The sequence below is a fragment of the Theropithecus gelada genome, chromosome 1 (genome assembly GCF_003255815.1).
Source record: "Theropithecus gelada isolate Dixy chromosome 1, Tgel_1.0, whole genome shotgun sequence".
Lineage (NCBI taxonomy): Eukaryota > Metazoa > Chordata > Mammalia > Primates > Cercopithecidae > Theropithecus > Theropithecus gelada.
The window spans coordinates 52,388,334-52,409,651 of record NC_037668.1 but is presented as its reverse complement, the minus strand read 5'-3'; the positions used below and the strand labels follow the sequence as shown (position 1 = coordinate 52,409,651).

At 54.7% G+C, this 21,318-nt stretch overlaps 1 protein-coding gene across 2 annotated transcripts in view; it reads left to right on the top strand.

The window, feature by feature from the left end:
• Positions 1 to 21,318, top strand: part of RUNX3 (runt related transcription factor 3) — a 63,689-nt gene that overhangs the window by 18,901 nt on the left and 23,470 nt on the right. For both annotated transcript variants that reach the window (XM_025389211.1, XM_025389204.1), the window contains exons 3-4: positions 16,145 to 16,407; positions 18,289 to 18,445. In XM_025389211.1, coding sequence (XP_025244996.1) covers positions 16,145 to 16,407; positions 18,289 to 18,445 — 420 coding nt within the window. The remainder of the gene's footprint in view (positions 1 to 16,144; positions 16,408 to 18,288; positions 18,446 to 21,318) is intronic.

Below are 21,318 nucleotides of genomic sequence, written 5' to 3'. Positions count from 1 at the left end.
TCCGTTCTCAGGGAGGTCACAGTCAGGCAATGTAAAGGACACAACAGCAAGTCCTTACAATGCATTCAGACAAGGGGTCATGGTGGGGAGGGGAAAGAGAGGGGGTCAAGTCCTCCTGGGAGTTTTAGAGATGGTCTCACAAAGAGGGAGAAGTAGGACGGGGCTTTGATGCACGAGGAGCAGTTGGGCAGTCAGAGAATGGGGAAGCACATACCCTGAAAAGGAACCGGGGGCTGTTAGACAGAGAGGATCCACGGTGTTCAGGGGAATGGGTGGGGAGATAACATTAGAACATTCAATGAGCCAAGTTTGCCAAAGGCCTGGAATTGCCTGGCTCTGCTGCTCGATGGTTATGTGACTTTGAACAAGTTACTAAGCCTCCTGGGCCTCGGTTTCCTCATCTGGAAAATGGGTTAACCACTTCATTGGGTTATTGCAAGAACCGAGTGAGTTAACAAATGTAAAGCACTCAGCCCGGGTCTGGCATATTGAAGCAGCTATGAAACTGCCTTTACTATTTGCTATGATTTACATTTTACCCTGTAGGCATTCTGGGAGCCAAAGAAGGTTTTTAAGCTAGAAGTTAGTGTGAATTCATTTGCTTATCTATTTCACTCATTCAATAGACATTTATTGAGATCCTAATACATACCCAGGAATGGTTTTATGTGCTGGGGATGAATTTGCCAGATAAAATACAAGACTCCTAAATTTCAGATAAACAACTAATAATTGCAACATTTGGGGCAACTTTATACTAAAAAGGTGTTCATTATTTATCTGAAATTCAATTTAACTGGCTGTTTTATATTTCCATTTGTTAAATCTGACAACTCTATCTGCAAATGTAACACCAAGCAAGCAAAAAATCTCTGCCCTCCTGCAGCTGACCTTCTGTGAGAGAAAAGAGACAATTCATAAGTCAAGCTATTGTGTATCAGGAGCTAATAAATGTGCTGAGGAACTGTCAATCAAGGAAGGGAGAGACATTGGTTTCCTAGGCCTGCCGTCATAAATTAACCCACTTTTAGTGTCTAAAAAAAAAAAAAAAAAAAAAAAACCACGCATTTATAATCTTACAGTTCTGGGAATCAGAAATTCTCTATGAGTCTCCCTTGGCCAAGATCAAGGTCAGGGCAGGCTGTGTTCCTTGCTGGAGGCTCTGGTGGAAAATTCGTTTCCTTGTCTTGTCCAGCTCCTAAAGGCTGCCTGCTTTCCATGGCTCATAGCCCCTCCCTCCGCCTTCAAAGCCCACAGCTTTGGGCCACGTTTTTCCCATGCCGCCATCTCTCCGGTTCCCTAATCAGTTTCCACGCCCCATCTCCCTCTGACTCTCCTTTTCTGCCTCCCTATTCCATGTGTGAGATCACATGGGGCCCACCTGGGGAATCCAGGATAATCTCCCATCTTAAAGTTTTTATCCTTCATCATATCTGCAAAGTCCCTTTTGCCATATAAGGTAACATAGCCGCAGGTTTGGGAATTAGAATGTGGACATCTCTGGGGCCATTATTCCGTCTACCACAGGAGACCAGAGAAGGCCTCTTGGAGGAGGCAGCAGGGACCTGAATGAAGTGGGGAGCTGAGCCAGGCAGACAGAATGGGAAGGGCTTTCCAGGTAAAGGGCAGCATAGGCAAAGGCCCTGCGGTGGAGTATCATGGGCATATTTGAGGGCAGAGTGGCTGGAGCAGGGTGAGGGAGGGGCAGAGTGGAAGGAGATGAGGTCAGAGAGGTGGAGGGTGGCAGGTCATGTAGAATCCCATCAAGGCTGGCTGGAAGGGGAGAATCCTCTCCCTTCTGCTCCTCAACTGCCCCTAAGCTCTGCCCTGCAAGTACCACCCTGTCCTGCTAAGCTGACACGCATTCCACGAGTACTCACGTTTTAATAAGAAACTATGTAAAGCCCCAAGGGCTAAGTCGCTAATGTTTAGGGCCAGCGATGGACAGTAAAGAAGATATTTTATGGCAGGGAGAGGCACAGTCTCATCTCCCACAACACCAGGGAATTGGTGATCTTCCCTAACACCAAAGGCCAAACTCCTCTTAGAAGAGTTTGCAAGATGAGAAGGAAGAGGCTTTCCCTGCAACATGAGGGATTCAGGTTAGATGTTTAAAAGAACTTCCTGTGTGCTAGCAGAAAACTGTCAGGGTTGGTAGCATCTGGGAGCCTAGCTCCTGGCTGAGGACCCTGCCCTCAGGAGCCTGACATTCAGGGACCAGCAGAGGTCCCACGATGACCTGAGGGAAGAATGAGTCCTGATCTTGGACTCCCCTGGGCCCCAGCGCATCACATCCCCTCTCCAGACCTGTTTTTCCGACACAAGGGGATTGGCCTCAAAGATCTTCGAGGGCCCTCCCAGCACTGGCCAGCTGTTCCAGGGTTCTTATTTCCTAAGACAAAAACCTGGTAGCTGTGTGTTTGACGAGCTACTTAACCTTGCCGAGCCTCAGTTTCCCCATCTGTAAGTGGGGATGATCATAGAATCCTCCTCTTAGGACGGAGCGAGGATGAAAGAGTTAAGCTGTGTGAGTTCTCAGAACCGTGCCTGGCACAGTGAGCCCTCCATCACTGGGAGCTACTGCGATGAAGATTCTAACATCCTCAGGGTCTCGGAGCCTCAAGTCCATGACCCTGTCTCCAGGAGCCTCACATTTGCTGGCTGTGGGATTCAGAGTCTCCAGACACCCCCCTCCACCCCACTGCCAGCATGCTCCCAAAGCCCTGGTCTCCCCCACGTGCTGGGTGGCATGCCTGCCCCACAACCACATGAAAAGCCATTCCCCCAGGGTGTCCCCACACCTGGGAAAACCGGCAGTCTGCCCGGCGCTGGCCCCGCCTGGTGGCTGGAACACCGGGCAAGATCAATGACGCCCGGCTCGGCTCCCAGTGCTGCCACCTTGTTCCAATCAGGGCTGGGCGCCTTCCGCTCCGGACCCCCGCCCAGTCCTGAGCCGCTGCCCCCTCCTAGACCCTACCCAGCTGCCCACGTTTCCAGCCCTGTGACCTCTCAGGAGCGGTGCCCACAGACTGGCTCCACAGTGGCTGCAGCCTGCCTGGACTTGGGTGGTTAAATAACATGCCGGGCAATGGGCAGGCTCCGAGGAGCACCAGGCTGGGAGTCGGGAGCCGGGGTCAGGTCCTGGCATTAGGATACCACTTGATGCTGCCCCCCCCCCACTCTAGCCTCAGTTTCCTCAACTGCATGTCAGGCTACTTAGACTCACCCCATCTGGCTCTCAGGGCTGTCGTGGGGGGAGCAATAGAGAGAAAGGGCAGTAAGAGTTTTAGGAACTGGGGATACTGGAAGTGCAGAGGAGTGGGAAGAAGGCAGGTGGGTAAAGCCAGTTCCACTGTACAATGGGCTCTCTTACCAGCCCCCTTCTCCCTTCCTGGGTCCCTCGCAACCCCCTGGTCTCAGCTTGGATGTCACCTGCTCCAACAGACCTTCCCTGACCACCCTGTCTAAAGTACTGGCACCGAGCCCCTCTCCCCCCATCCACCCAGTCACCCTCTATGACTTTACCCCCATCTGTTTCCTTGAGTGTCCCAAGACACTATCAAATATTGGCATGCTTACTTATTTGCCTCCTTGTCTGTCTTCTGTCTGACCTGCTGGAATCAAAGCCCCAAGAAGCTCCATGGCTTTCTTGTCCATTGCTTGTATCCCCAGCACCTAAAATAGCCCCTGGAACATAGTAGGTGCCTGATAAGTGTGTGTTGACTGCTTGAATCTAGTGCCAACTCTTTTTCCTCTGTCTGTTTCTTACTTCTCTTTTTCCTTCCCATCTCATCTCTCCCCTTATCTAAGCTCAGAGCTGCTAAGGGCAGGACTGGGAACCATTTCCCCGGGGGACACGGATGGGGGCAGGTGCAAGCCCAGGCCTCCGCAAGCTAAAAGGGCCTTCAGATCATCCAGCCACCCTGGATTTCACTAAGGCTCAGAGGTGAGGCAGCGAGAGGGACCCCGACCCCAGGTCTGAGTACATTCAATGGGCTTCTGGAAGCCCACTCATGTGATAAATGTCACATTCCTGCCAGTAGAAACTTACGCCAACAGCAAATGACAGAGTGCTCGGTGTCTGAGCCTGTCACCTGGACTTGCCAGGCAGGGAGTCCAAAGCCTGCTCTAGCTCTGTTTGGCTGTACCCACAGCCTCAGCACCTCCCCAGCAGCCACGACCCTGTAAGGAGGCAGGGACTCAGCTCATCACAGGGGGCTGGCATCACTCTGGGAGCAGATCTCCTAGGCAGCATCCTCCAGCCCCAGCCAACCACCCTGCTGGCCTTTGGTCCCTTGGGATCAGCTGTGGACCCTGGAGCCACCATTCTGTGTTTTGTTTCCATGAAGTCTGAGCTCCCCACACAGCCAGGCCAGGAAACGCAATCTGGGATCAGGCTGCTGAGGTTCAAGGCTCAGCTCTGATACTCACCTGGAGTATGAACTTGAACACGTTCCTGACCTTGCTATGCCTCAGTTTTCCTACTGTTACAATGGGGGTGATGATAAATGTACCTAATACAAAAGTGGCTCTGGGGATTCAACAGCGTGTGTCAGTGTACATAACATTAGTTACTATAATCGAGGGGCCTGGCCCCTGGGGTGAGGCTGCTGCACAACTTTGGCGTTGACAGAGCTGGTTCGTATCCCAGCTCTGCCACTTCCTATGTAGGTGCAAGGGACTTCCTTGCCTGTAAAGTGGGCCCACTGACACATACCTGGAGGGCGACTGGCGGCCATGAGGAGTGCTCGGGGAGCGTGCTCAGCAGGGGCTGTTACCTAGAAGTGCTTACCTAGGTGGGAGCTGCCATGATGAGGACCGCTGCACGGGCCTGTAGAGATTCAACTGAGAGTGTGATGGTACACAGGACCCTCCGGATGAAACAGTGATTTGGCTGAGAATAAACACAGCCCAGCTTTGCTGCTTCATGAATAATTGTACAACATTATGCACAGTTGAGCATACTGTCCGTTTTTTTCAGGAGTTTGGGCAGGGGGACTTTTTCTATTTTTTATCTTTTGCTGTCCTTTAAAAATATTTTTAAACATGTAAAATACACGTACAGAAGAATGTATAAAATATAAGTATTGTTTAAAGAAGAGTAACACAGCAGACATCTGTCTACCTACCACCTGGCTTTAAAAAACAAAGCACTAATGAGACCTTAGGGCTCCCACCAGTGTCCCCTCCCTGACTGCATCCCTCTCCCTACTCATCATGGATGGCAAGGGGTGGGGACCACTCTCCTGATTTTTTTTTTTTTTTTTTTTTGGTAGATACAGAGTCTCACTTTGTTGCCCAGGCTGCTCTCGAACTCCAGGCCTCAAGTGATCCTCCCACCTCACCCTTCCAAGTAGCTGGGATTACAGACCCAAGTTACCACGCCTAGCTGTGATTTTTGTATTAACCATTCTCTTGCTCGTCTGTCTGCTTTTTGCCTTCAATGTCATTTTCTATTTATAAGAGCAGAAATTCTGGGACGACCTGAAAGGCCAGCAATAGGGGATGTGACTTGCTGGAGCTCTTGGAAATAATGTGTTCTCCCCATTTCACAGATGAGGAAACTGAGGTTTGGAGAGGGCCAAGGTCATGCAGATGGCAAGGTGGGAACCCAGAGCTGGTATGCTCTGAATCACGGATGACTGGCTTAGAAATGGAGCTCTGCAGTCGCTCTCTCATTTGTTCAATATGTGTTTGCTATGAGCTGAGCGTTTGAGACACTAGTATCTGGTCTGGCCCCTGTTCCATCCAACACTTGAACTCTCTCCATAATATCCTGGTCTTACCTTGAATACCTCCCAAAATGGAGAGCTCTCTACCTCTGAGGGGATGTGTTTCTATTCCGAGCCAGCTCTCAATACTTCTATTCCTGGTATGGAGCCCCCAGCATCCATGTGGTCCCTGCCACCTGGGAGCTCTTCATAGATCTGCCAGAGAAGCTCTTACCCCCAAGCCTGCTGTCCTCCAGGACAAAGTCTCCAGTTGCTTTAATAGTTCATCATGTGACATGGTTTCAGTGCTCTTCCCCATGCTGAGGTCCCTGAGGGTGTCACATGGCCCTAACAGAGGGGGCTCAGAATGAAGCTCAGAGAGGCCATGTGTTGGCCTAGGGCATCTCAACCTAAACCCAAACTGAGGTCTCTGGGCCCCTAGGCTAGTGCCCTGCCCTTCCACCCATGCCCCCGTGGGGCACCCTAGCTGCAACCCTCCCACTAATCCCCTCCCACTGCCTTTCTCTGGGCCGGGAGGACAAGCTCTCCTCGTCCCCATCGAACAATGAGGCAGCGGGTTAAACTCAGATGCTGAGGAATGGTTCAGAAGCCCCGGGGGGGGCAAACCACCCAGAAAGTCTGTACCTCTGAATTGAGGAGAAGCAGAAACTTCCACAGCCAGGGTTCAACTCCTCCAAGAGCCGATCTGCAGAACAAATCCAAAGCTCTAAGCCCTGACTCCACGCCTGCCTCTGTGTGTAAAGATTTGTCCACACAAAGGTCTGTTGTTTACACAATTGTGATGTGGGTTTCTGCCCGTGTGTGTGTCCACACCACTCTATATGGGGCCTATCTGTGCAGCTACACCAATAGGTCCGTGCATGTTGATGCAGACAGATGCATCTCCTTGGAGTACCTTTGCACACACATGCACGTAACTATTTTCACCGTGGCTGCACTGTAACGATGCTGTCCTCCATGAGGGCTTGTCCATGCGGGTGGGAGTTGCCAGTGAGTGTGTGAGAGACTGTGCCCATGAGCATGGGTGCTGTGTGTGAGTGCACCCATGTAAGGTATAGATGTGTGTGTGTGCACCCTGCGTGCCCACAGTCCAGTGCAGACTTTCCCATCCTAGCCTCCTACTTCACATGCCTCTCCAGTCCTGGCATCTGGCCTTTCCTCCTCATTTTCCAGCCAAATTATAACCTCTGGAAAAGGGGTCTTTATTATGGAAACGCTAACACAGCCTAAATGCAATTGGGGAGAAAAGGGTTGCTGCCATCCCCTGGCCCACTTTTGTCTAAAGAGAATGTCTTATCTTAGTTCATTCTGTGTCGCTATAACAAAATACCTGAGACTGGGTAATTTATAAATAGAGAAATAGAAACTTATTACTCACAGTTCTGGAGACTGGGAAGTCCAAGATCAGGGCTCTGGCAGGTTCTGCATCTGGTGAGGTCCTGGACTCCCTGTTTCCAAGGCAGTGTCTTCTGGCTGTGTCCTCCAGAGGACACAGAACATTGTGTCCTGAAGTCAGAAGGGCAAAGAGGGCCTAATCCATTCATGAGGGCAGAGCCTTCACCACTTAATCACTTCCCAAAAGGCCCCCCACTGCCTCTTAATACCACCATGATGGCGATGAAGTGTTAATGTATAACTTTTGGGAGACATTCAAACCATAGAAGAGGAACTTTATTGCGTGCCAGGGACCCTTAGCTGTGATTTCCAGGCCTGGACACTCAGGACGCCTGACAGGCCAAAGTGGGCTAGAGGGGGCGGGACAAGGGCAAGCTGAGCTGATGCTGAGGCTAGGTCCTCCGAAGGTTTGTGCAGAGGCAGCCAGGCCAGCTGATAGGAGCCTCAGAGTCAAGTCCAGTTGTCAATAAGCACCTTCTGTGATGTTGGGCAAGTCTCTGATCCTTCCTGGGCCTCGGTTTCCCCAGCTATGAGCTGGGGAAATGAGCAGACCTGTTGTAGATTAATATGGAATTCTAGAATGTTGAAGACAGAGAGGCCTCCTGGGGCTCAGGCATTGTCCAATGCATTTATCTCCCTGAAGGGGAGTCTCAGGGCCAGAGAGGGAAGGGACTTGCTCAAGGTTACCCAGCAGGGAACAATGAAATGGCTCCCCTGGATCTAGCAGCCGGCTCTATCAGCCTCAGGCCCAGGCCCAGTTACAGGACATGGCAATTTTGGGCTCTGTTCAGTCCCAACTTTCATCAAGAATTTGGACTCTTTTGAGTTTATCAAGGTGCCAGATCCAACTGCTTCCCAACCAGTGAGGGTGGCAGAGGAAAACTGCAGCGTGAAAGAGTGGAAGAAGACACAAGGAAGGACTTCCAGATGTTTAAAATGGAGAGCTGTTGGGGAGGGGGAAGGGGCAGGGCTCCAACCACATTCCAGACCAGACTCAAGGCAGTGACCTGCATGGAAAGAGCTAATAAATTTACAAGTGGCACAAACAAGTATAAAACTGGGACTCCATCCCCAGCCCTATGGATCCAGGCCCAGGTTCACTGGTGTCCCGGCCCTTGGTTTGACTCTGACTTGAGAACCTTCACTTCTCCGGCCTCAGTTATGCCTTCTGTTATCTGGGAATACAGCAGCCTAACTGTGTGTATCCCCATCCCCCTGGGCATGATGAAGATGAAATCATGCAGAATGTAGAGCTGCTAAGAGTACTCACTTTGGAGTCAGGGAGACCTGAGTTCAAATCTAGGCTTCCTTGCCATATGGAAGCCTCTCTGAGCCTCAATTTTCCACATCTGTCCAATTCACGGAGTTGTTTTGAAGTTCATCTCAGGTGATATAAGCAAAGTGGCCAGCAGGCGCTCAAGAAACCCTACTCCCCGGGATTGGGTACTTGGCAGGGGCCAGGAGAGACGTGACAACTGACGATGGGCGGGTCAGGATTGTGGTCAGGATTGGCTATATAATTTGGGGGGCCGGTACAAAATGAAAACGCAGGGCCTCTGTTGAGCAAGTATTCAGAAGTTCAAGGCAGCGGTGGCAGGGCATTAAAACAAGCTCAGGACCCTTCTGAGACCAGAGCCCTGTGCGACTGCATGGGTCACAGGCCAGGAAGCTGGCCCTGCCTCTGGGATATCTGCGGTGGCTCAAATCCAGTTCAGGTGGAGGAGCTGAGGCTTCCCCCACCACACTGGGGGTCACTCCCTCTCCCCAGGACTGCAGCTGGGACCGTGACCGCTGGCCCTGCCTCTGTCAGTGGACATCAGAGGCGGCATAAAAGACCGACTGTTCCCCACCTCCGTGTGCCCATTTGTATCTCATGCCATGCGTACAGCACATAGTTGATTTCTTTCCGCAAAGGGCTGCACTTTTTTTCTTTTCCAAGGGCGACGCTGGAAAGCCATGTGGCTTTTATTGCTGGCAGGAATGTCTGAGGCGTTCCTTCACCACCACATGAAATAGAGCCGCAATCTTCATCTGCGTAAGGCCAAAGCCCCCAGTCTCCTTTGAGCCATTGGCCTCTGAGATTAATTAAGGCTTCACAAGGACTGACAGTCATTAGGACCTTTTCGGGGAGGTGGAAAATCCCTAATGGGCCTGGCTGGGCCCAGAAGCTGCTGGGTGGGCAGTGGGGAGAGGAAGGCCTGCAGGAGAGGAAGGTGCAGAGTCAGCGGGAGGTAGCTGGAGAGGGAAGGGGTGCAGATTCTGTCCCTGGCATAGGCTGTGACCTTGAGTGAGACTCTTCCTCCCTAGGCCTCAGTTCTGCCATTTGAGAAATGGGGATTTGAATTTGATATCTCAGAGCCCTTTCGAGTCTGACATTGTAAAATTCTGAATCCTGCCCACAGTTCTTCTGCCAGGATTCTAATTATTCCATGACTGTAACCTCGAGCATCTGGTTTTAGTCCACAAGAATAGAGTGTAGTGGGCAGCAACGTGGGCTCTGGGGCCAGGCTGTCTGGTTGGAATCCTACCTCTGTGGTTTCCCAGTGGTGCCAACTTGGGCAAGTTACTTGAGCTCTCTGAGCCTCAGTTTTCTTTCCTATAAAATGGGAATGATAACTGTCCCTACCTTCTAAGAATACTGTGAAGCAAAAACGTGTGTAAAGCAACAGCCACTCAGAAGAGCCCTTTCTCTCCCTGCTTGCCAGGGCTGAACCCCACCCTGGGGCTGGGGGAAGGGCACATGTTTCCCAGAAGCCCCCTTGGCTCCAAGCTGCCCAGGTCCCTCTCACCACTCCGTGCCTCCCAATAGAAGAGTGCTGTGTTTGATGGCTCTGCTGGCAGGTAGCTCTACACCCACCTGCTGCTTTGGATGGAGATCTCTGCCCTGAGAGCAGCTGTCAGACTGCAGATGGCCCCTCCCCGGTCGAGGACTGGGGGTGCTGGAAGGGCTCCTGAGAACTTGATTGAACTTCTCAGATTCTGAGGCCCACAGAGGAAAAGCTCTTTACTTTCGGAGCCTGGGTTTCCCCATCTGTAAAATGGAGAGAATAAAATCCCTGACCTGCGGAGGCACCTGAGGGTGAGTGACAATTGGCGGAAAACTCCCAGCATGCAGCAGGTGTCCAAAAAATTAGGGCAATTATTAGTCATAGACCAATGATCAAAGTCACAGACCAAATAACTGTCTTCTAGAAATATTTCCCTGATTTACAGATGACAAGAGTGAGTAGCAGGGAGGGGGGTAGGAAGGTCCCACCAAGTGATGTGATCTGAAAGCAGAAACCCCTTCCCTGGCAACTGATGGAACCAGTTTTTCTGCTCCACGCCCCCGCAAGAGAAGTCTCTTTTCTCCGCCCTTGCCTCCCTTTCTCTCTCTCATCCCCAAAGCAGAGCACCCTCTGTCCACCCACCTGCAGAACAGGGTGAGGGTGGGCGTGGAAGGATCCGAGGTCATGTGGATGCAAGGGAGCTGGCGCCCCACAGAAGGTGGAGAGGAGGTGGGTGGGGAGGAGGGGTCTTAGGTCACAGCGAAACCCTGGGGTCCTGCGGGAACCTGCCTAGCATGTAGAGGGGGCTTGTAAGTGCACCCCCAGCGTTCACATGCGAACACTGAGGCCCAGAGGGAAACGCGACTGACTAGCACTTCCCTTGGGAGAGAGACACTGAGAGTGGCATGGGGCCCTAGTGTATGAGGCCCGGGACTGGGCTGCCGCCTCCTGCAAGGCAGAGGTCCTGCCTGACTGCATTTTGCCTCGAGGTGCTCGCTCCTGGCCTTGCTGGAGCTCAGTCCAGATCCTGATCATGCCTCTCCGCTTTCTGGGTCTCAGTGTTCCCATCTGTAAACTGGAGACTACTGCCAATCCTGCCTCCTCACAGACTGGTTCTGAGGCCAAAGGACAGCAGGTGGTGGGTGCACCTCAGCTATCACAGGACCCTCCCGAATGACCCTGACAAGTCCATCCTGACTCCCTGCAGATTTGAAGAGTCTGCTGATTTCCAAGTCCAGGGCTGCTTAGCAGGATTTACCACCCCAGCTTTCTCTCCCCATCACAATAGCACTTTCCTCTGTATCTAGCTGCTAGCTCTTCCCATTACTCAGCCACTAGGAGGAGAGTGCTGACATGCTTGGCCAGGTGATGCCTTCATGCCCCACATTTTGAGCCAGAGCAGGCTTTTAACCTGGGTCCGGCCCTCTCCAACCTGGCCGACCTCAAACAACATTCCGCTTTGCTTACATGGGCATGACACCTACCACATACGACGCCGTGGGGATTAAATACCATGAGTAATGCCCACGTGCGGCACCTGGCACAAGGTAAAGCCTCAGCACCGTCAGCTGTTACTGTTCTTCCCATTTTACCCTCGGGACCAAGGCTCAGGGGAGTGTGGACACCAGGCAAAAGTCTCAGACCTCACAGGCAGCACTGGGTCCTAACACCCTCACCACTCTGCTCTCCCCTGCTCCCTCTCCCTCCCCTCCAAGTCTGGCACTTTCCAAAAAGGAAGAAAGATCTCTGTAATTTGAGAAGCACATTTGTCCTCCCACACATTCTGAATCCTTCCAGAGAGGCTGGCCAGGAGAGAACCCCAGAGCTGGACTCTCTATGGCTGGACCCCTGACCTGCAGGAGACAACCCCTCAACCCAGATATATTGCCATTTTTCATTAACATTTCTCGCTTATATATTCAGAGATCATCATCTGAAATCAGGAAGCAGATGAGTCCTAGTTTACTCAGCAGCATTTTCTTTCTGTTTCTTCAAACCATCGATCACAATTTAGATACAGCGAAACACGATGCCCCTCCCCTCCTAGAGGGAATCCTTAATCCCCTCCTGTGAAATGGAGAGGTTAGAATGACCTCCATTGACAGAAGAGGCAACTGAGGCTCAGTGAGGGGCATGAATGTCCCCTTTGAGTTCTAGGGGCAGGAGATAGGTTTCACTACGGTTCCCTCTGGACAGGGGATTTAGGGCCAGGCTGGGAGAAATTTTCAGTTCTAGAAGAGAGTCCTCTGTCCTCTTCGCTGGACTAGGCTCCTGTGCAATTCGGGGTATGGGAAACAGAGGCCTCCTGGGAAGGAAATGGGGTCCCTGGCAGCGTCCGCTGAGGCCCAGTTGCTACTTAGGAAAACGTCTGCCTACGGGGGGGGCAGCTGGGTGGGGGCCAAAGTGAGGTTCTGAGAGGAATGGTCAGATGGGCAATCATCAAGACCCACCTCCGGCCGCCCTGTGACGGTTGCTGGAAGCCCTGCTGTGAGCCGACTCCACGTGGAGGTAGGTCATGGCCAGTCCTTAGCTCCCCCAGGCAGCCCCTGGGCGAATCGAGGGGTCAGGACAGCATGGACTGGCTTGGAGTCCTGGCAAGCTTTGAACGTGAGAACTGGACGTTTCACAGATGGAGGTGTGAGGCCCAGAGAGGGGAGGGGTGGTTCAAAGGCCCCCAGCAAGGATTGACAGGTCTTATTTTTTCATAATGACAGTGATGGCTCCCCATGGCTGGAGCACCCTCTATGTGCCAGGCCTGTGCTAAGCACTTTACACACAATTCTATGGGGGCCACTATGAGTGCCCCCACTTTACAGATGAAAGAAACGAGGCTCAGAGAGGCTTAGGCAACTCTGCCTAGAGAGCTGCGGGCGAGGGAAGAAGACACGCTCAGGCAGATGGACTGTGGACCCTGGCTCCTTCCACAGCCCGTGGACCTCTTAGGCAGCTTCCCAGGGCACACCTGCCCCTTGTCTGGTATACCTGGGGATCCCTGCCCAGGCGCCACAGAGTCCCCATGAATCATGCCTGCCCTGGGAAGCCGGCACCCTCACTGCCAAGAACGCACTTAGAGTGCACTCCTAAATGCTGGAGGAAGACGAATCCCCTTCCTGGGATGGGTTCTGGGTTTCCCCAGCTCTAAGTCAAGGTAGGGGAGGGGAGTGTCCTGACCTTCCGCTTCCTAGCCCTGCTGTGGACAACTTAGGATGCTCTTAGGTGGGGACCACTGGAGAGAAACTGGGCTGTTTGTCCATCGATCTGATGGAAGAGGGAGAAAAGACCTCCATGCCAGCTGGGGATGCCAGCTGGGGAAGGGCGAGGGTGTCTGCATGCCCCAGGTGGGGGAGTGGGAGCTCTCCCTCCCATCAAACAGACGACAAAGTTTGTCGGTCCGGGATGGGGAGGAAGCAGGTTGGTGATCGGTGGAAATTGGGAACAAGCTAGCCTGTTCTGTGGGTCTTCTCCCCGGTGCCTGAAAACGCGAAGGCGGAAGGCGTCCGTCTCATCAGAGGTGAGGAAGGTGGCCTTGGTTTGACACACAGCCATCGGTTTGTCAGAGACCTGGCCGCATTGGTGGCAAGGAAAGGGCACCTTCTTGGGGCGTGGCCACCGCGCCTGCACCCGGGGCCGCAGCTGGCGCGCATCTTTAGCCTGGCCGGGCCCGCACCTCCGCGGCTGGCAGGGTGCGGGCGCCAACTAGCGGCAGCTCCCGCCACCGTGCCTGCCAGGCGGCCGGGCGACCTTGGTCTGCGGACGCAAGGGCCTGCACCCCGCCCCCCAGTACCTTGCATCTGGTGCCCATGGAGAGCCAGCGCTCTACGGAGGGCCGGAGCCGTGCCGGGCCCTGCGCCAGGTGCCAGGGCTCACAAGAGTCCCCCACTCTCTGGGAACCCGTCTGTGAACCCGCCGTAAGGGGAGAGGGAGAAATCAGGCGGAGGGACAAGCAAAGGGCACGGTGCAAACCCAAACCACTCGACAAATGGAATTTACCACCACCTGAAACTGCGGGTCATGGTCCCGCAACCGCTCCAGGGCAGCACGTGTTGCCCGCCCCCGGCCCGGGCCCTACCTGGCCACGACGCGCTGGGCCTTCCCGGAGACGTTCCTGGAGATGGGAGCGCCCAGGCTGGATCGCTCGCTTTCCTCTAGTTCTGCTGCTCGTGCCAGCGCGTCCGAGGGCGCGCGGGCCTGGGTCCGCAATCGACAACTGCCAGGCGCAGGCTCTCTTACAAGGTTCAGTAAGGGACCTTTGCCGTTCTTGCTTTCGAAATGGCCTGAGGGCGTGATATGAGGTCTCGAGCGGGGCAGAGGCCAGCTCTTCCGACGGTCGGGGTGAGGCCAGAGTCCTTCACCCCTTGAGCGCACGAGGGGCTTGATTTCGTTTAGCGACGACGAAATGGCGCACGCTGGGCAGGGGTCAGATCCGTGATGAGATCTTGCGGCCACCGTCGAATCCTAAGCTTCTTTGCTTCCGAGGCTTGGAATTGACTGTTTTGCACCTGTCGAGAGCCGGAGGCAACGAAAATATAGCCCAGTCTCCAAAGCGGCGGGGAGGCTCAGCACGCGTTCGTTCCCCAGAGTCTAGGGAGGGATCTGGGGCGATAATTCGGAATGATTGGGGCTTGATCTTTCCCGTTGCCCTCCCAGCTGTAGCCGTCCCCTAGGCCTGCTCGACTGACTTAAGAGGCGGGAGAGGAAGGGGTTGTTTGCAGTGAAGCCCGGGAGAGGTTGGGCCACGCGGCTGGGAGTGGGAGCGGGGACGCGGAGCCAGGAGGGCAGGCAATGCCTTGGCGAAACTGTCAGCGGTCCCTGCAGCGCAGCCAGAGCGCACGAGCCCAAGAGGTGGGATTGGATCCGCGGAGGCCACTTTCCACACGCATGGAGAAAGAAAATTCTCTCCTCTGAAAGCCGGGGCCCTTAGCTTTGCAGCCACTGCTCAGTTTTTCTTTTGTCGCCGACGCGCGTAGTGTTTCACGATGCAGGACCGTAGTTACATGCGTAAAGGAAAAAAATCGGGAAAACGCATTTTGCAGGCCTCGTCGTGTTTTTCAAAGAGCCACAGGCCGCCACAACGAAGAACGACGCCGCGAGGCCTGCGAGATCCTGAAACTTGTTTTGAGGGGAGAGTAGAGAGGAAAGGGGTTGTTGGCCCCAGGCTACTTAGGGTCCCTGGGAGACTCCCTTCCGCCTGTCCTCGGTTTGGCACAGGGGCCACCGAGGCTGGGACCAAAGCCGCGCAGGGCTGGGAGCGGCAGAGGCCGCCGGCCGGGCGTGGACGGCGCACAAAAATCCCATGTGGGTTGGAGGCTCTTGGGTCAGAGTAATTTGCGGGAGGAGGGAGGTGAGTAACCTCTTTGGGGCGGCTCCCAGTGCGGTGTCACCGGCCCTGGGCTCCCGCGGCCCCCAGCCCGGGGTTGCAGAAGTCACAGGCCCGAAGCAGCAAGAGCTGGGGAAGCCCGGCCGCGGCCAGCGGGGAGGAGGAGCGAAGGGGTTGCGCCCCAGCGTCAGGGAGATGCGACCCGGGAGAGGGCGACAAGGGCGCCTTCTGTGGGACCCGGACGTTCTAAGCAAATTTCTAGCATCTGCCCCGGGCTCCCAGAGCTCTCGGGGGCCCTGGGCTGTGGCACGGGGGCCTCCTCCGCGGGGTGGCGCCTTCCGCCCCTCCCCGTTGGGCGGCCTCCGGCAGGCCCCGTTCCTCCCCGCGAACGCCACCGAGGTGCCCGCGATGGGGGCTCCGCCGATTGGCTGTGCGACGCGTCGCTCGGGCCGGCCCCGCCCCGCGGGCCCCGGGGGTACTAACCCTGCGCGGGCGGCCACGGCCCCGCCACTTGATTCTAGAGGATTTGTTCTGGGGCTGCGGCCGCGGAGTCGGGGCGGCCGCGGGCGAGCTTCGGGTGGGAGGCGGCGGCGGCGGCGGCACAGCCCCGCGCGGGCCCCGCCGCGGCCCAGGCAGCCGGAACAGCCGCGAGGGGCGGCCGCACGCGGTGCCGCGCGCCGGGGATGCGGGACTAGCCGGGCAGGCTGCGGACGGCCGTCGGGCTAGCGAGGCCTCGCAGCGGGCGGGCCCTGGCGAGTAGTGGCCGGGCGCCGCCCCCTGCGCCCTGAGGCCCGGGCCCCTCCGCTTCTGCTTTCCCGCTTCTCGCGGCAGCGGCGGCCGAGGAGGCGTCCGCGCCGGCCGCCCCCGGGGGAAGCCGCGCCGTCGCCGCCCGCCCGGCGCCCTGACGGCCGCTGTTATGCGTATTCCTGTAGACCCAAGCACCAGCCGCCGCTTCACACCTCCCTCCACGGCCTTCCCCTGCGGCGGCGGCGGCAAGATGGGCGAGAACAGCGGCGCGCTCAGCGCGCAGGCAGCCGTGGGGCCCGGAGGGCGCGCCCGGCCCGAGGTGCGCTCGATGGTGGACGTGCTGGCGGACCACGCGGGCGAGCTCGTGCGCACCGACAGCCCCAACTTCCTCTGCTCGGTGCTGCCCTCGCACTGGCGCTGCAACAAGACACTGCCTGTCGCCTTCAAGGTGAGTGCGGGACCCGGGGCGGGAGGGCCCCGGCCCTGGGGCTCCGGGCGTCCAAGCTGCGGGAGCCAGAGCCTCCGGAGCAGTGGGGAGGGGAGGTGCCCCAGACGCCGCGGCGACACCTGGGCACCCGGTTCTGTCTCGCTGCGCACTCGGCTTGGGGACATCGGCGTTCCGTTTTGGATGCGCCCTGCACGGATGACTTTTAAGGGGGTTGCCCCGCTCCACCTGGGTTTTAGGGCGCCCTGCGTAGAGACGTTGGTGCGGAAATGGGCGGATGGGGTTTTGCCCCCCCCCCAACCGGATCGCTCAGATACAGCCCTGCGGGTAACGGAGAAGAGGATCCCGGGACCGGGGCAAGGACACCGCGGGTGGGGTGCGAACGGTGAAAGGGCCTACCCTCCGCCGCCAGCACCCCTCCTCCCGCGCCGCTTCTCAGACGCTTCCTGCTCACACCCTCGGGCTTCCGAAATTTTACGGGACGGCGCTAGGCCGGGATCGGGGCACTGCTCTCCAGACGTTTGCTGGGGGATATTCTGCGTCCTGAATGGCGGGTTGAGATTGGGGGACCCCTAACTCTGGCAGCCCCCAGCCATTTAGAGGACCTTTTTCTTTATGCCAGGGAGTAGACGACTGTTTCATTTTCATTTTTTAAGGGGGCAGCGAGATGAAACGAAAACGCCTCGGTTTTCCCCTAAACCTCTCACAGCTGCCGTGAGAAAAGGGCAGGGCAGGAAGGGCCGGCGGCTGGGGGTGGTGCTGCCCGAGGTGGCTGGAAGCGGCGACCGCTGGCAGCTGAGGCCGTCCCTGCTCCCATTAAGACGACTCCAAATTGGAAAAAAAGGATGAGTGGCTCTTTGAGGTCTCTCGGGTGACATCTTAAAATACCAGTGGGGGAAATCTCCCCGGGAGTGGGGGAGGCCCGTGTGACTTTAATCGTCAGATCGTCAGATCGGAGGTTTTACTGTCACTTGGAGCTTAAAAGGAGTCTTTGAAATTAAAAGAAGACAGGATGTTGACAGGAAATCTGGCCTTTTTAATCAGATCCCAAACATTTTCTCCTTGAAATTTTTACCATATGGATCCCCAGTCCCTGCACGCGGCGGCCACGTTTAAATGGTTGTGGCTGTGTTTAAAGTCTGATTGTTTTTCAAAAGGCATCTGCCTCTCCGTGCTCCTGGGGGTGGGGGACTTGGGGGAGATGGTGTTTAGGAGGACATCGCCACCCCCATCCTGCAGTTCCCAGCAGGTGCATCCTTCCATTATCAAAAGACCCCCTCTCACTTTAAAGGGGTTTTCTGGGTGACCTTTTTCAAAACACCAGTGAGTTTTGCATTCTGCATTTTCTCTGCATAACGAATTTAGGCTCTGCAGAGGCCAATAAACTGGTCCTCGTCCACACTTCAGGGCCAAATTTCATGCCCTAAACAGCTCTTGCATACATTGAGTGGGGGTAGCAGCCCTGTTGTTATTATTGTTGATACTCTTTTTCGCTTGGAGACTTAGTTGCTAGGAGCATGTTGATTCCTCTTGCGCTGCAGCCGAAGACGACAGGGGAACTGCACCCCACATCATAGTGACTGAGCTGATTTCACAGCTCTGGCTGAGATTTCACTGAACGGATGATTTCTTGGGACACGGTTTATGTAAGCAGTTGATCTAGGATTTTGGTGTGGAAGTCTGAGATTCCATCTTCTTGTTTTTGTGATATTTGAGGGAAGGTCTTTATTGTTTTTAAGCCTCTTCTCCACCCTGCATTGGAGAAATACGCAGTGCGCCTGGGACCTAGGGGAGCTGCCCAGCCCAGCCCCTCCCTTCCTTTCCCTGGGCTCCCTCTTCCTTTCTAAGCTGTCCCCCTGCATCCCCCCTGCCCCATGTCTTCAGGTGGTGGCACTGGGGGACGTGCCAGATGGCACCGTGGTGACCGTGATGGCAGGCAATGACGAGAACTACTCCGCTGAGCTGCGCAACGCCTCGGCCGTCATGAAGAACCAGGTGGCCAGGTTCAACGACCTTCGCTTTGTGGGCCGCAGTGGGCGAGGTAAGTGGAAGGGAGGCCTCGCCAGTTCAGCATTGGCAATGGCAGAGACAACAGGGAAGGAGGTTGAAAGAGGGGCCTTAGAATCCCGAAAAACAGGTCCCTAGACGCAGCTGTCTAAAAACAGCAATTTGTAATCCTGTAGGACGTTACAGATCGCTTTGAGGGGGTGAGGAAAGTTATAGTCTCTCGCCAGAAAAAGACATAGTTTTCTCCCAGTTTCTAGGGTTTACCAACTCCTGAAACCGTTCATGCCACCGCCTCTTTCCTGGTTAAGCACACCTGGTCTCACAAAAAATGCTGGCACGAAATGGTGGATTAGCAGGCTCAAAAAGGGAGCTTATAGGTCTTTCAGCAAGGCGGTTGCAGGACAAGTGCCTGGTTGGTGGGGCCCAAGCACCCCAGCCACCCTCTCCATAGGGGGCAGAATCTCCCCCACACCTCAGGCTCTGTCTCTCCAGCTGTGGTCTCCCAGACCCAGCTTCCCAGCCCCTTTGAGCCCTAGGTGGTCTGGAATGGAAGCTAATGCAACTGAATGTTGGAAAGCACAGCTCGAAGGCTGCCATCTCCTGCCCCAGAGTCAAGGCTGGTGTGCCACCCTGCCTGTCTGACCGACCTTGGGCAGTAGAAGGAAGGCGGGACAGGGGTGGGGGGCTGTTGAATGGGAGGCTTCTGGGACCTGAAACCCATCATCACTTAACTCCTGGGTGGGAAAGTCCTAGAAACCCTGCCCCTGTGGAATGCAGGCCTGAGGGTCCACTGGCCCTTTAAGACCAGGAGACGTGGGAGTCGCCCTTCCCAAGCATCAGGCCCGCCTCCAGCTTTGTTAAGAAGTAAGCCGGGTTCCCTCTGCTCCCCAACTCCACGCAGGCTGAAGCAGAACCGTGCTTTTCATCACCAATAAAGAGGACCTTCTCAAGGTTCTAGTTCCTTCTGAGCCGCTAGTCCCGCTCTGAAACAGGCAGCTGGGCACCATTTTTTTCCTTTCCAGTCATTCAATGTATACATACAAATGTCAACCATATTTTGACTTTTCAGCATTAATTAAAACCAGGACATTATTTGCATGTAATAACTGTTTACTTGTTACTTTTTATGAAACTGAAATAGTTTACATTCTTTCAAACATTTCCTGTTCCTGTTGGCTCCCTTCCCCACGCACAGATTTCTTTCAAACGGTGCCCCTAACTGGTTGCAGGTTGATGGATGGAAAATGTTTCCTTTTATGAATTAAGCTTTCATTGCTGCTCCTAATTAGTCTCCAAGTCCCTTTTGTCATCCACAATCTCTCAAACCCTTTGCAACTTAATCCCAGCCCTGAGAGGAGAGTCACTGGTCCCTGGTCGGTGGCAGACAAGGCTGACGGCTCTGTTGACTGCGGGGCAGTGGCCAGGTCTGCTAGCCCAGGTGCGTGTCAGGGGCACTATAGCTGCTGCCTGTTTCGAGGCAGGCAGAAGGTGCTGTCGATCGGGGAGCCCAACAAGGCATCAGGAACTTGATTCTTCCTTCCCACTCCCTCTCCTGGGAGGTGAGATAAAGAGAAGAGACGACGATTTTCTGAGTTACCAAGACCTTGTCTGGCCGTTCTGCACACTGAGAATGACTTTTTTTAGTGGTTTTCATACCCACAGACTTTGAGCCCCGCTCCCCAGGCCTGCAGGGAGGGAAACGGGTTTCCAAAGCGTTGGTTGGGAGCTTACCCTTGTAGCAGGAATGGCTGAGGGTGGGATTGTGGCTCTGGGAGATGCAAGAGGCTGAGTTTATAAACCATTCTCTCATCCATCTCCTCTCAGTGGTCCGTAACCAGTCTCAGTGGTCCTGGGAGGCAGGAAGTGATCTGAGGAGGAGTTCCGATGTCTGAGGAACTGTGGCTGAGGCGTTCAGCCTTCAGAGGCTCGAGGTCTTTGAGAGCCTGCATTCTAGTATCGGGCACCCTGTATTTGAGTCCCAGCTCTGCTAATGACTTGCTGGATGACGTTGGGCAAATGACTTAACCAGTCTGTGCCTCAGTTTCCTCAGCTGTGAGATGGGGATGATAGTCATACCTACCTCATGAGATTTTGGGAAGGTTAGAGAAATTGATACAAGTGTATCAGCTGGCGCATACTGAGAGCTGGATACATGTTAGAGATTTTGTTACTTCAAATGCTTGGGACTGGAGGAGGACTTTGAGGTCCCTTTGAGTGGTGACAGCCACTGATTCTCTGATTACTGTGTGGTTTGGGCGGGGGTGGGGGAAACCCAGAAGGTGTGAGCTGCTGAGTGGGAGAGGTGGAGGCGGTTGGCAGGGAGGAAGGAGGGTGCCGGGTCCGCTGGCATGCAGACACACATCTGCAGTGCCCATCCTGCCAACTGGGAAATTCCCACCTGAGAGAACAGTCAGCGGTTGACAGTGACAATCTGGGCCACTTTAGGAGATGGGACACTTTGGACTTAAGGTCTGGGGTTGGGACCCAGAACCCTTGCCTGGCTCTCTGACTTCTGCCAGAACTGAGAAGTCTGGTGGAAACCTCTGCTTGTTTCCTCAGAAACAAGTTCTACATTCTGTCTGAATTCCAGGAAGATGGCTTTCCATGAAAGACATGCACCCAGTAACACCACAGAGCTCTTACGATAGGGCTGAAGGTGTGAACCAAGAAAAGGAAGGGAAGAAAACCAGGTCATCGCTGTCTCCTGCAGTGATTAGGGCCGAGGTCCCTGCCCTGCCAGACGCAAGGAGTCTATCTTACAATATATATTTTGTATCAAACCTTACTATTCTACATTGAAATTTGTAAATAATGTAACCTCCCTATTGACATGCAGTTGCAAACTACGTTATTCCATAGCTATGATGGAGAAGAAAAGGAAAAGTAGTTTATAATAAAACCCTGATT